This window comes from Coffea eugenioides, chromosome 2, assembly GCF_003713205.1.
Source record: "Coffea eugenioides isolate CCC68of chromosome 2, Ceug_1.0, whole genome shotgun sequence".
Taxonomy (NCBI): domain Eukaryota; kingdom Viridiplantae; phylum Streptophyta; class Magnoliopsida; order Gentianales; family Rubiaceae; genus Coffea; species Coffea eugenioides.
Window position 1 is genome coordinate 11,777,075 of NC_040036.1, and position 13,613 is coordinate 11,790,687.

Sequence of the window (13,613 nt, forward strand, 5' to 3'; positions counted from 1 at the left end):
TTTTTGAATCTCTTAGCTTCAGATTGGAGGAAAGAATGCACGTAACTTCCAGTACTCTACATGGTACAAAGAATGATTTGGCTGTTGTAATCGGGAGTGTGATCCCTGTTGATAATTTTGCAATTAAACAATTCCTGCCGGCCCTCACATCATATTGGCTTGTGTTTGAGATTGACTGGAGACAGCTTGCTGCTTTTACCAGGTTTTTTTTCTCAGTTCTCCCCCTGTTTGTTCTTGCTATTATTTCAGATTATTCATGAATTGAAATTTTCTGTTATTAGCATCTTCAGCTATTTCTCTTTCCGTTGTTAGTAATATATGCGCGTCTGCAAGTTTCAAGATTCATCTGTAGTAAAATGAGTGGGCTTAATCGAGAATCATTCGTACCATCTGCACTTGAATGTTAGTGCAATTCTTAGCATCAGTGTCAAAATTAATGATGATATCTGCTGGAAAGAAGTGCCAATTAAGTTTTTGCTTATGTTCTCTACGCTTTGCTTATGAGGAATTTTGTTGTGAAATAAGTCAAGAAATGATTAATTTTACTCTTGATGTTTACAAATTTTTGTCAAAGCAAATGATAAAAATCTATCAGTAAGGTATAATGGAGCTTGAAATATTTTTGAAGCTTAATTGTTTCTGATCTACAAATTTGATTTGATAATTCTTGTATCATCCTGTATAGGCTCTTTGTGATTACCATCAAAGCCCTAGTGCGTGGAAGCATCTCAACTGATTTATATGCTTGCTTAATTGATAATTGTGTCATTTAAGACTTTGCATTAACTATGAGGGAGAGGCGCTAAATAAAATTATGGGCTTTGCTGGAAATGATGAGGTGGCATGAGTTTGCTAGAGTACTAAACCACAGTGTTAAAGGAATAGGTTAAAGTTTGAAATGCTAATCTGATTAGAAAAAAGGTTTTTAAACCAATGAGGGTAAGCATTATGAATCTTGTGGGGGGTGGAAAGCACTGCTTGAAAATCTAATTTTTTTGCTTCTAATTAAGGTGCAAACAATAATTATAACAATGAACGTGTTGCTTAGAATTTTTGCAATGAAGTGTGGCCAAGATAATCTTCCGATTAATGTTCACATATATGAGTACTGAGATGTCATCTGCCTAAATTTATCACTCTTTTTTTGTTTTGAACTACCTGCAAAAGAATCTTGTAGTTTATTATTGAAAATTGGGGCTCTTTTCCTTTCTTCCTAAAAAATCATCCTCACATAGGGACTCTAAACTAGAAAAGCTGAGAAAAATGGCTCATGCATACAACCTTATGAGAAACAAAACTTGCATAGTTCAAGGAAGATAGCTTGTGGGCACTATGATTGGGAAAATTTTCTCAACTGAAGTCCCAAACTTGTACATCCAAGCCTGATCATCTCATTTCCCCTCTCTACATCAGGGTTGGTGTTGTCAGCAGTTCAGTAAGTAACTTCCATTGATTTGTTGGCTTGTGCATCTTTCGTAATCCAGATTCATATTTCAGATGCACACTTACTACTTGTCTGTCTAACAGCACTAGGACAGAAAGTATTGCATCCTATATTGTTATCTGTCAGCCCCTTCACACAGTTTTTACTTGTCATGCTATTAGGAAGATATTGCAACATATGTACCATTTTCATTTTGAAGTAGTGTAGACCTGAAATATATAGCTTTTAGAACATCTTGTTAAAGTTGAATACTGTTTGTCAGTTGTGTTTAAGGTAAAAGTTTATAACACTTTTTAGATTCTGAAGAGTTCGCTTGGGCATTGAGAGTTTTAGTCATAACTGCTTGACTTAAATACCTCTCTTTACGATCCTACACTTGATTCAATGTTTTTCAATTTTTATGGCTTCCCATCATTAACTTTTACCTGTATTTATAGTTTCTGAAGGACTGCGCTAGGAAACTTTTGGATTTAAGCTTCACTAGTTCACGTTTTGCCCTTCTAAGCTCAAACATGTACTGCATCATTATGTTTATCCAGATAATTTTCAAAGTTGACATAATCTTATAACAACTTCATAAACTAATATGTATTCCCTCAATGTACATGCTTCTATTGTATTTGTTTGTGCTGTATTGTAAAGTTTCCTTTAACATATTATAGTCTGGTGTTAAGCCTACTAGGTTAAAATTGTTCTTTAGAATCTTTGTGATGGGGATACCATGGAGTATTTGCACAAACAAAATAGTTGATGGTACCATGATAATATTTTACCTGCACGGAATTGTTGCTTTTCCTTCACCCGCAAATGCAGTAACATTTATGGACTGAAAGACTGTACCAGAGAATAACCATAAGCCAAATTTTTTATGTCTTACTGGCCGAAATTGCTTTTTTTACTACTTGCTGTGACAAGAAATGCATGATTTACTTGTACAATACTGCTTTTAGCATGTACCAACCTCTTTTGCTTTATAGACTCTGGAAACTGCTTAGAGTGGAATGACTTTAATGATATTTTATCTGATCCATAGGTGTCATCTGCAATGGCAGCTGGTTCAGGGGAACAACTTGAAACAGTATTTGAATGCATGAAAAATGACCGTCTGAGGACAATTGTCCTCGTCGGGAAACCAGGCGTTGGAAAAACATGGATGGCAAGGAAATTAAGTGATCATGCTATTAGGGAGGGACTGTTTGACCTTAATCTATGGCTGTCCCTTAACAGACATTATGACTCTATAACTCTTTGCGAGAGTATTGCTCATCAGTTATCTCTACTTCCTGTTTCTGACGAGTGGAAATTTGAAGAAAGTAGCGAGAACTTCAATGAGAATGATATTAACCATGAGCAAAAAAAAGAGTATCTAAGAGCAAAAACATTGGAAGCACTGGAACAGAAGAGGTTCCTTATAATCTTGGATGCTGAGGGAAGTCAAATGACCAGTCATGACATTTTGCGTGAATTGAAAAATCTGCAGCTCCTAGATGGAAAAGAGTCATATAAGTTCTGAATCACTAGCACACAACACAGAGATGATCGTGGTCCTGAGGGGGAAACAAAAACAATAAATGTAGAGTGCTTGTCTGAGAATGAGTCACTAAACTTGTTGCAAAAGCTTGTTGACACTAAAGTTTATAAGCTTTCCCGCATTAAGGACTTGGCTAAATACTTCCTTGGGAAAAGACAAAGATTTCCATTTGAGGTGACCATCATGGCAAAAGTCCTAAATCATTTTGGGCAAAACGAGTCAGGAATTTGCCATTTGGAAAGCATTGAGGAGAATAATGTCGAAGATTGCAATGTACTGCAGTTGCTGACCTATGGATACGAGTTGTTTCCAAGAAACATATTGATTGATTTCTGTTGGATTGGTAACCACTTCCTCCGTAAACGTGGAAGTTTCTACTTTGGTGAATTGATTAGCTATTGGATACTAGAAGCATATCTTGACAACAACTGTTCCATTGAGGATGCTTACAAGAAGGGGCACACTATTTTGATGGAGCTCGTGGATTGCGGGCTACTCAAACAGCTAGAGTCTGGTCATGTTGGCATGACCGAGGCAAAATATGATTTGGATGATTTTGATTACTGTAAATTTGTTCAAACAACTCAACTGGGATTGGCTTCTGTCTTTGATGGTGAACTTGGCAGAGTTGTGCAGGCAAAGGGAATGATAAAAACAAGTGGTGCTGGTGAGATTAGGAAGAAGATATCAACATTATTGCTTGACCTAGATTGTCTCGACAGTGAAGTCCCCAGTGATTTCTTTCATTGTGGAAAGGAACTTGAAGTTCTTGCTATCTTCAATCCTGGACTTCAACCATTCCCTCTGCCCTTATTTGAGATGGATAAACTCCATTTACTTGTGCTTCGAGGATGCAACTTTTTGGTGAGTATTGAACAATTCCTGAAATTTGAGAATCCAATTTGTTCTGAAAACTCTGCTCCTCTCTGTGTCTTTCAAAAATTAACTGTTCTTGAAATATCGGGTCCTAGTGCCTTGAAGCATATTCCAGATAAACTTTTCAATCATACACCTCATCTTAGAAGCACCAACCTTTCGTTTCTTGAGATTGCCTCATTACCATTGTCTCTTTATGATCTGAAAGGACTAGTTTGGCTCATCCTTAGAGGCTGTTCTGATTTGCAAGAAGTACGAAGCTTGAAAATGCTAGACAAACTTGAGGTGCTTGACCTTAGTGGTGCTAGATCTCTGAAAACTATCCAAGACAAATGCCTTTACTCAAATCAGGAGCTCAGAATACTGAATCTTTCAGAGTCCCAGATTACTAGTTTACCAATGCTTAGAGATCTGAAAAAGCTCACTCATCTCTTGCTGCGTGATTGTACCAATTTGGAAAGACTTCGTAAGATTACTGCACTTTCCAATCTCCAAATTCTTGATCTTTCAGGTTCCACAAACTTTAAGGAATTCGTTGATCCATCCTTTGAAAAGCTTGCCAGCCTGAAAGTCCTTGATGTATCACAAACTGCAGTTGATAAATTACCCTTAGACATTGGCAGCTTGCACCAACTCTGTGTAAGAGATTGCCCTCAGCTAAAAGAACTGCCGCTTACAGAATCCGTTAAGGGCCTACTAATACTTGATCTTTCAGGCTCCTGCTATCTGGAAGACATTCCAGAAAGTTTCTTCAGTCACCCAACAAGCATTGGAGTACTCAATCTCTCACAAACAAACATCAAAAGGCTACCTGCCCTTTCTGGCTTGCGTAACCTGCGTCGCCTGTTACTTTCCCAGTGTATTTCTCTGGAGACATTGGGAGAGTTAAAGTCTACAACCAAATTGGAAATTTTGGATCTTTCAGGGTGTAAAGCTTTAAAAGAAGTACAGGGTAGATCTCTTGAAAACATGCATCGCCTTCAAAAACTTGACCTGTCTGGAACAAACATTACTTGTCTGCCATCTCTTTCATCAAACCTCCATCACCTCATACTGAAAGGTTGTTCTAACTTAAAAGAACTTCCGCCACTGAATCATCTATCAAGACTTGAAGAATTAAATCTCTCTGGAGTCAGTTCTACAAAAAAAGTCGCACCCGATCTAGAGCATATGGTCAATCTTCAGATCCTTGATCTATCTGACACCCAGTTGGAGAAGTTGTTCTCCTTGTTAAAGCTCAAAAACCTTAAATACCTTTCCCTCAGAGGTTGTCCGTCTCTAAGTGAGGTACCAGGTCTAGAAGCACTTACAAAACTTGAAGTTTTGGACCTTTCTGGAACAGGTATCAAGGATTTGCCATCCCTTGAGAATTTTGGCAATCTTCACAGGCTTCTCCTCAAAGGTTGTTTGAGCTTGGAAAAATTTAAGGATCTGAAGATGCACGAAGTTCTGAAGGCTACTATTGAAGAGCTTCCATATGAGATCTCAAAAGTGACTTGTCTTGAGCAGCTTGAACTGCCAATTTTCAGAGTTGGAGAGCGTGATTCTGAAAAGGACAAATTGCCATCAGAAGATCAGAGTCAGCTCCCATGGAGCATTTCCAATTGGCCGAAGGAACCAGCTTTTGATAATAAACTCATCATAACTGTGAATGGTATTGATTTTCTTCAATTCTTGAAGGATAATCCATCATTTTGGAACGCAAGTTTCACTCAGTTCCATTTCTTTTTTCATCCTACTGAGGCATATGGTAGATATGGAGATAAGAATTTCTACAGAAATGAACTGTTACTCAGAGATCTCTACTTCAACACAAGGCAACTTTCTGCTCCTATGGGGAGAGAATGGTCCTTGGAAATTCGTGGATTCATTTGTTTCCCCAAGTGTCTTGGCCTTATCCTAGCTCATGCTGAATGCATTATTTTGGTTGATGATCCATTTCTCACATGCTTATCTGACTTAGGCACTGACAATATTAAGAAGATGAATGCCTGTTGGATAGGGAGATGCAATGAAATGAAGGATCTTTTCCACACAGAAAAAGTCGAAGATGCAGCCAGATCAGGTGGAAGTACCAATCATGGTTCGCCATCGCGGGTCGCGGTTGCGTCGCAGTCTCAGTTGTTCCACATCCGTCGCGGCATATCGGTTGAATATCAGGTGATATGAACATTATAACACATTAAAGATTCCAAAAATTTTGAAAAAATTACTAAAATTAGAAAATATTGAAAAAGACACAATTTAAAAAAATATCGGAGTCGACTCCGAGTTGACTCGGATATATCGACCGATATCATGTATCACGGATTCGAATCGGTTAATATCGGTCGAGTCAGAGCGAGTCGTCGCGGATATGGTGATATCCGTTATTCGGGGATCGGTATCTTACCGGAGCCTTCCGTTCCAGATACGACTCGGCCGATACGTATCGGTATCGGCCGATATGGCGAACCATGGTACCAATACTGGGTTGCCGGAGCAAGATGTTGGAGATTTAAGAATCGGGGAGAATTTAGAAGTTCTCTGTGTTACTCATGCTGCTAGTTTGAGGAGCATTTGCAAAGGGGACCTGCAAAGCAGTAGCCTAAGAAATCTGAAGTGTTTGTTGCTAGAACATTGTCCTCAAATTTCAGCTCTTGCTGCTTCACCCGAACAGCTAGGAAACCTTGAAACTCTTCAACTCAGATTCTGTGACAAACTGGTGACATTATTTGAACAAGAGCTAGCTGCATTTCCAAAATTGCATACCTTAAAGCTATGGGCCCTCCCAGAATTTAAAAATGTTAGATGCGTCTTGCCAGCTCTACAAACTTTAGAGATTGGGGAGTGCCCCATGCTTATAAATGTCTTTTCTTCCCCTCACGTATTAGTTAACCTCCGGAACCTTCAAATCAAATTTTGTGACGCAATGGAAACTGTCTTTGGATGCGGCAATTTGACACTTCCAAATTTGGAAATGTTGTGTCTGTGGAATTTACCAGAGCTGAGGAGTGTTGGTGCTGACTGGCCATCATCAAGCAAGGAAGTTGTTCGTGAATGCCCAAAACTGTCTTTGCGAAAGAGGAATTAAATTTCAAAGGTCAAGTTCATATTGGAGTATGACATTGAAAGAAGAATAGTCGGGTGGAGGGAAGAAATATGATTCTTCGCGTGCTGATTGCTGAATAGATACAGCTTCAGGTTTGTCACCATTTGATCTTGTTTTAGTTTAAGTGCATATGTTCATGTCCACTCCATAATATATACACTAATAGAAAAGGGTTTACTGCTTCTTGATGAAATTCTGCTGTAATTATGGCCATTCTCAGGGTTGGCCTAACACCATGAATCAGGTGAATTTTCATGTGAACATTATCTGCCATGTTGTTTCAACATTCGTGTAACTATTTTAAGATTGATTGTCTATACACAGGTTCCCAGATGGAGTGGTGCTTCAACAATTAGCCAGAATTGGAGTCATTAAAGAAAGATGGGCAATATTGCAGGAGCAATGGAATTTTGTGTATTTTTCTTTGACACAGGAAACATCATGCTGCTTTCTTGAATTGACACTCATGTTTATTTTGTTAATGATCTTGACGTTGCAGCTGTTGTACGTACGTGTGCAATAAGAGGGAAGTTTCAGTATCTCAATAATTGGGTTGTTGAAAGCATGAAAATTCTTTTTGGACGAGAGTATGGAGTTTGCCATTTTTGCTCATGGTGAACTTATACTGCTATTATCATCAATGAACAGTTGAATTTTGACCGGTTTCTAACCCATTCATGAGGAACGAAGGAGGGTTTTTTTTTTTTTATAACTTCCAATAGTTGTATTGAAAGCCGGTGGTCGAGATTCAGGTACAGCAATCTTTTGCTTTCGGTTTGGCCTTACCTAATGCAGGAATTTGGAGTATAAACTAAGAAACAAATACAATGCTAGTAGTAGTTGGTGCTGTCAAAAAAATGGCTCTCATAAACTGAAGGAGCGAAAGAGATCTTAAATTTTTCATTCATAAACTCTCTCTTTAGTCTTTATACAGAGCATACAAGAAATAAACTAACATAATTGTTGCTAACAAATCTCACAAAAATTACTTGCTAACAAAAAGTTAACATAATCTTCTGCCTAGCAAAACTATAAGGTAATACTCTACTTAGCCAAAATATCTGTTAACAACTCAACATGATTTTCTATTAACAAATAACAGCTAGATTTATTTAATAACTAACTAAATTATTTGAACTAGTGCTTAAGGCACACTTTGATGTGTGTGCAATTAACGAGAAATATATTTATCACAATTATCTCTTTAAAAATTTTTTTTTTGCGATGTAGAAAATCATACACGAAACGAAGATGATGGAACTAGAGAAGAATATGTGGGAGTTGGAAATTAGCATGAGATAGTTGTAGTTATTTGGTAACTGAATAGATAAGTTGTGTTTGGATTGCATTTTCCGTGATTTTTCATGGAAAAATTACTGTAGCGATTTGATGTATGTGAGGAAAAAAGGTAATAGGGAAATGTGATTACGGAAAACGACGTAATTTTCCGATGGAAAACTACAATCCAAACTATCTACAATTAAGATAAATTTGCCCTTATAATTAAGGGTATATTAGGAATTTTAAAGAGTGACGCTGTATATTTACGCCACACAGTGACTCTCTCCCTTTATATATTGTATAAATAAGATTTGATGAAAAATAAACATAAGAGTAAATTTAAAAACACATAAAGTTACCACCAAGTTAACTACCTACAAAAAAATTTACTATCGTATAAAGATACCAAAAAGAATCTAACAAAATGTGCAGGGAAGTTGCATATTCCAATACTTGGAAAATTTTCCAACCAAAAGAATAAAAAGGAAAAATGGCAACCCAAGAATAATTGAGTAGTAAAGGTTTACGCAACTCTAAAGCGACAGCGAAAATTACACTTTTGTCTGGGGTCACACTCACACCCAAGTCCAGTCTTCTCTTCACCCAGCGCCAGCAAGGTGAAAAAAGAGCAAAGGAACGGATTATTCTTTGCTTGGCAGTTGTTATTACGCGGGATCTTTCTTCTTTAACAAACACAATAATCAAAAGTTGCAATTTCATGCTCCTGTGCTATGATTTTTATTGGGTGTGTGGGTTCCAGCCTTACATAGAATTGGAATGTAGTTTTAACAGGGATAGGATACTGCACCTCCAGTTTCTTCACAAACAACCAGCAAATTATGTCCAGCGCCTCAGAAATTCCACAAGACCAAGCGGAGGAGGAGAATGTCTCAAAACCTCAGAACCAAGAAACCATCCCCACCACCACCCCGGATATTACCCAACAAGAAGCCGCCCAGGTGGCCGCGGCCGGGTCGGCAAATCCTCCCACTCCAGTCAACGACACTGCAAAGGCAGCAAATGCTGGGGACCAGCTAAAGGTGTCCAGCAGCTCAGAAATCGCAGCAGAAGAGAATGCAACAGACACTGCGCAGGCAGCAACTGCTCAAAACCAGCAAAAGATGTCCAGCAGCCCAGCAATACCAGAAGAGGAAGCAATAGCCAATTCCCCTAATCCTCCCGAGTCCACAACGAGCAACCAGAATCAAGAAAAACCGTCCAATGTCCAAGAAATTTCTCCGGGTGCAGGCGTAGCCGCTTCAACTGGTCATCCAAAACTCGACTGTTCAGCCCAGCCCACAGAAACCCGGAGTCAAGAAACTGGTTTTTCCAGTGTCCCAGAAAATACACCAGAGGAAGCCGAAGCCAAAGCCAAAGATGCCGACGCCACCACTCCTCCTAAACTCGATAATACTCCTGCTCAGTCCACCACCAGTGAAATAACCCATGATCTAAAGAAAACTGATGAAAATGAAGCTCCAAAGAAAGATTTAACCACCAAAGGCAGCACTAGTCCTCCTGTAAATGAAACCCCAAAACAAGATTCAACCAATGCTTCCCCAAAACCAGGTTCCTTTCCGACAGGCGTCCGTTCGAAAAAAGACTCAATCTGCCTCCCTTTTCTAGGCTTCCACAAATCCATGGAGAAAAAACCACAATCCAAGAAGAAGCCAGTCCAAGACAGCACTGCCACTACTTCTTCTGGCAAAGATGAGCTTCGCAAGTTGATTGATGCAGATATTAAGTACATAGAGAAGGAGATAATCAACCTCGACAAGTACAAGGACCAAGTACTTTCGCAGGTAAATGAGGCAAAGCAGAGGTTTGACAATCTCAGCAGCAATGATCAAGGTACCGAAAGAGAATTTGACGATCTCAGGAAGGAAGTGACCAAGTTGAAGCTTCAGATACCATCAAAACACAAAGCTGATGCAGAAGAGAAAGATTCACACAAAAGTCAGCAGGCCGGTAAGTCCTCAAGAAACATACCCGACGCCGTGAAGGAAAAAATGCCTCAGTTATATATGAGCAGCTCGATTGAAAATTGTGTTGAGGTGAGAGAATTTAAGGCTCTTTTTAACGGGCTTGCTCTGGAAGAGAAGCTCTGTTTGCTCTGTTTTGCTGTGTTCCCTGAAAAAGCTATTATCAAGAAGAGGCTGATGGTCCACTGGTGGATAGCAGAAGGTTTCATGCCACCAAGACAACAAGATGCCAATCGGAAAACTGCTGAGGAGTTTGCTGATGAGTACTTTGAGAAGCTAACAAGATTGGGATTCATTGAGCCAGTGAATAAAAAGCGTAGCCTCTATGTGGGATGTTACAAAATGCAACCTTTTGTTAGGCTTGCACTGATCACGATGGCTGAAAAAGCCAAGTTCTTTAATTTTGACAAGGAGGGTAATCCAACTGAGGATTTTTCTGGCACATTGCAGGCGTGCTTGATGGGCAGAGGTCTGTTGGACTATCAAGATTTACAGAACGAGCGCGCAAATCCAGATTTGGAGAAACTTCATGCTGTGTTCAATGTCAATGAGGCGATCCTTGACTTTAAGCCCGAATGGTTTTCAATGATGAAGAATCTGAATTTTCTTCATCTAGGAAGTTGGAAAGTGTCACCCACTGATCACATTGAGGTTGACGAGTCCCATTTCTTGAATGGATTGAGCAGTATGGAGCATTTGAAGTTCTTTAGTCTTCAAGGAGTTTCGAGAATAATGGAGCTTCCTGAATCCATTTCAAATTTGTCAAATTTGATAATCTTGGACCTGAGAGCCTGTCACAGCCTTGAGTCAATTCATGAAGGTATCCGCTATATGAAGAATTTAACATACCTGGATATCTCCGAGTGCTATTTGCTAGAGCGTATGCCCAAAGGTATTTCTATGCTCTCAAATCTACGCGTGCTGAAGGGGTTTGTCGTAAAATCAGAGCAGGGCCAGGGCAAGGGCAAGGGCAAAAACACTTGCACTCTTAAAGACCTGGCACAATTGAAAAAGCTGATCAAATTAAGCATTTATACTGGCCTTGTTGAATTTCCCACTCGTAAGCATCTTGAAGATTTGCAGAAGATAGAGGCTCTTAAGAAGCTTACCATGGCATGGGGTGGGACTCCACTGCATACTGAAGATGCTAGCAAGACTGAAGACTCTATACAACTGACGAACCTGGAAAAACTGGACCTTAAGTCTTTCCCCAAGACTGCCACCCCCGGTTGGCTGGAGCCTTCCAGTTTGAAGTCACTAAAGAAACTATACGTTCGAGGTGGGAAGTTCTCTGATTTGGGGCAATACCAGTATCTTGATCAGAAAGGACCAAATGAACCAGCTAAAAACAAATGGAACGTAGAAATACTGCGACTCAAGTATCTAAGTGAAATAAAAATGGATTGGAGAGAGCTGCAAGACTTATTTCCAAATTTGATTTATTTGGAGAAAGTCAACTGCCCCAAGCTTTCTTTCTTCCCATCTGATGGATATGGAGTTTGGATCAATGAGGAGAAGTTAAAGCAGATGCAAGTGAGGTCACAATGAATTTGTCAAACATTCCTCGAATAATCTTGGAATGCTGGGTGTATGGTGGTTGCCTCTGATCAAAATTTCACCATGATATTGGGGTTGTCTTTTTTTTGGATTTGCTAGTAAACTTTTTTTCTTGTTTTTTTTTTTAATTGCCATCTATGCTTACCAATGTGTTAATGGATATCTTTTATTGCCTTTTTCTTCTATGTTGAAGTAATTGGTATGGTTGTGTTTTTTGTTGAATGTCTTGTCAAATTTGTTGGACACTATGAATTGTAGATAATCATATCCGAAATATGTATGATTTTTGCAGCTAGCCGATTGAGCATTTCTTGATTTTCTTTTATTTATTGTGCATTACATCCCAGCATTGCAAAGTTTTCTTCTGCATTGTAAATCAAGAATGGACGAACTGTACATAGGTGCAAGGTCAATCTTGACATTCCTCAGATAGTAGTAATTCAAGGGGCAAGCTATAAAGATGTTGGCACGGCTAAGAATAGTCCGCTGGTTCATTTTTTTTTTTTTTTTAGCTCTAAGTCTCAATTGAAAAATGCTTAGTGGTCCAGAATGAACTGGAGGTGCATTGGAGAGTGCAGGATTTATTCTCAAGTTTGATTTGCTTGGAGAAATTCAATTATCCCAAGCTCGACTTCTTCCCTTTTCATGGATATGGAGTTAGGATCTACATGGAAATACAACTGCAGAAGAAATGATATCATGATGAATTTGTCAAACATTTCTCAGATAATATACTTCGACCTTGCATGCCAAGCCGGGCTGCTGGTGATTAGAATTGAACCTTAGTTGGAAGATCAGTATTCTGCAAGTGACTTAACATTTTGGACTATTTAACAATGTGAATCTGCACGTTTTTCCGAATGCCTTTCTCCTTAGATTTATCATCAACATGATATGGCTTGTTGGATTCTTTTATTCTTTTTATTCGATAACATTAAATAAGAATGGATGATCTGCAAGCATGTTTGCCCGACTATGGGGTGTCTGTGGCTCATCCTTTCATTTCTTCACTCTCAGATGTCCTCCTTAGCCGTTTAACCAGACTATATGTCTCGTGTGGCCACATGTTTTGATGCCAAATACTTTGCTTGCCAATGGAATTCAATAAAATTAGCTTTCCATACTTCTAATGTAAGTTAAGTAGATTCTGCTTTCATTTCCCCAAGGGCCAGGAGAACCTTCTTTTTCTTCTTCTTCAAATGGGGCCAAGATCATTCCTGTGGAATTTACCTCGCACAATAGAATATTGTGTATGGCCTTTTTATAGCGGCCTTATCATATGAACCCAGTATTATGATAGAGATCATGTTTTCTTGAGAAGAAGATAAATACCATACTTGGGTTGACTGCATTTCAGATAAATTTTCAATCCCCTAACAAAGAAAGCCGGTAAATGATTTCCAGCATTCTAGTTATTCCACAGAATTTCTCCACCAAATACATCATGATTACTACTTTTCTGTTAATTCCACAAAAAGAAGCCAGTACGCAAATGCATCTATAAGCATCAACCTCTTATTTTATTTGTCTGTGTCATTTATGTTCGCCCTGAATCAGTTCAAAGCAGGCCCTGAACTGACGTCCAGATAATAGAAGAGCTAAATGCAGACTAGGTGTGAAAGTGTGGTCTAAGTGTCTTCTGTGTAATCGTAATGTGGATTTGAGTCAGTGAAACTGGTAAATTCCTGATATCTTATAGCATTGATTTGCCGTTCTCTCTTAAAATCAACTGTATCACTATCAATACACACCACTAAGAAGTTTGCTAGTAAAGGCTGAGCAGGAATATGCTGCATTCAAGGATAACTTGCGATTGAGTAGGGATCTTAACTCATTGATTTGTTTTCTTCT

General features: G+C 38.9%; 2 protein-coding genes across 2 annotated transcripts; both read left to right on the top strand.

Moving 5' to 3' along the window:
- Positions 1-137: 137 nt before the first annotated feature.
- Positions 138-7,567, top strand: LOC113760596 (putative disease resistance protein At4g19050). Its single transcript, XM_027303239.1, has 4 exons — positions 138-202; positions 2,478-5,922; positions 6,311-7,034; positions 7,267-7,567. The coding sequence occupies exons 2-3, from the start codon at positions 3,159-3,161 to the stop codon at positions 6,922-6,924; spliced, it is 3,378 nt and encodes a 1,125-aa protein (XP_027159040.1). The 5' UTR covers positions 138-202; positions 2,478-3,158; the 3' UTR covers positions 6,925-7,034; positions 7,267-7,567.
- Positions 7,568-8,874: 1,307 nt separating this feature from the next.
- On the top strand, positions 8,875-12,057 carry LOC113762977 (disease resistance RPP13-like protein 4). The gene has a single exon (XM_027306646.1). The coding sequence runs from the start codon at positions 9,063-9,065 to the stop codon at positions 11,751-11,753; it is 2,691 nt and encodes an 896-aa protein (XP_027162447.1). The 5' UTR covers positions 8,875-9,062; the 3' UTR covers positions 11,754-12,057.
- The last annotated feature ends 1,556 nt before the right edge of the window (positions 12,058-13,613 follow it).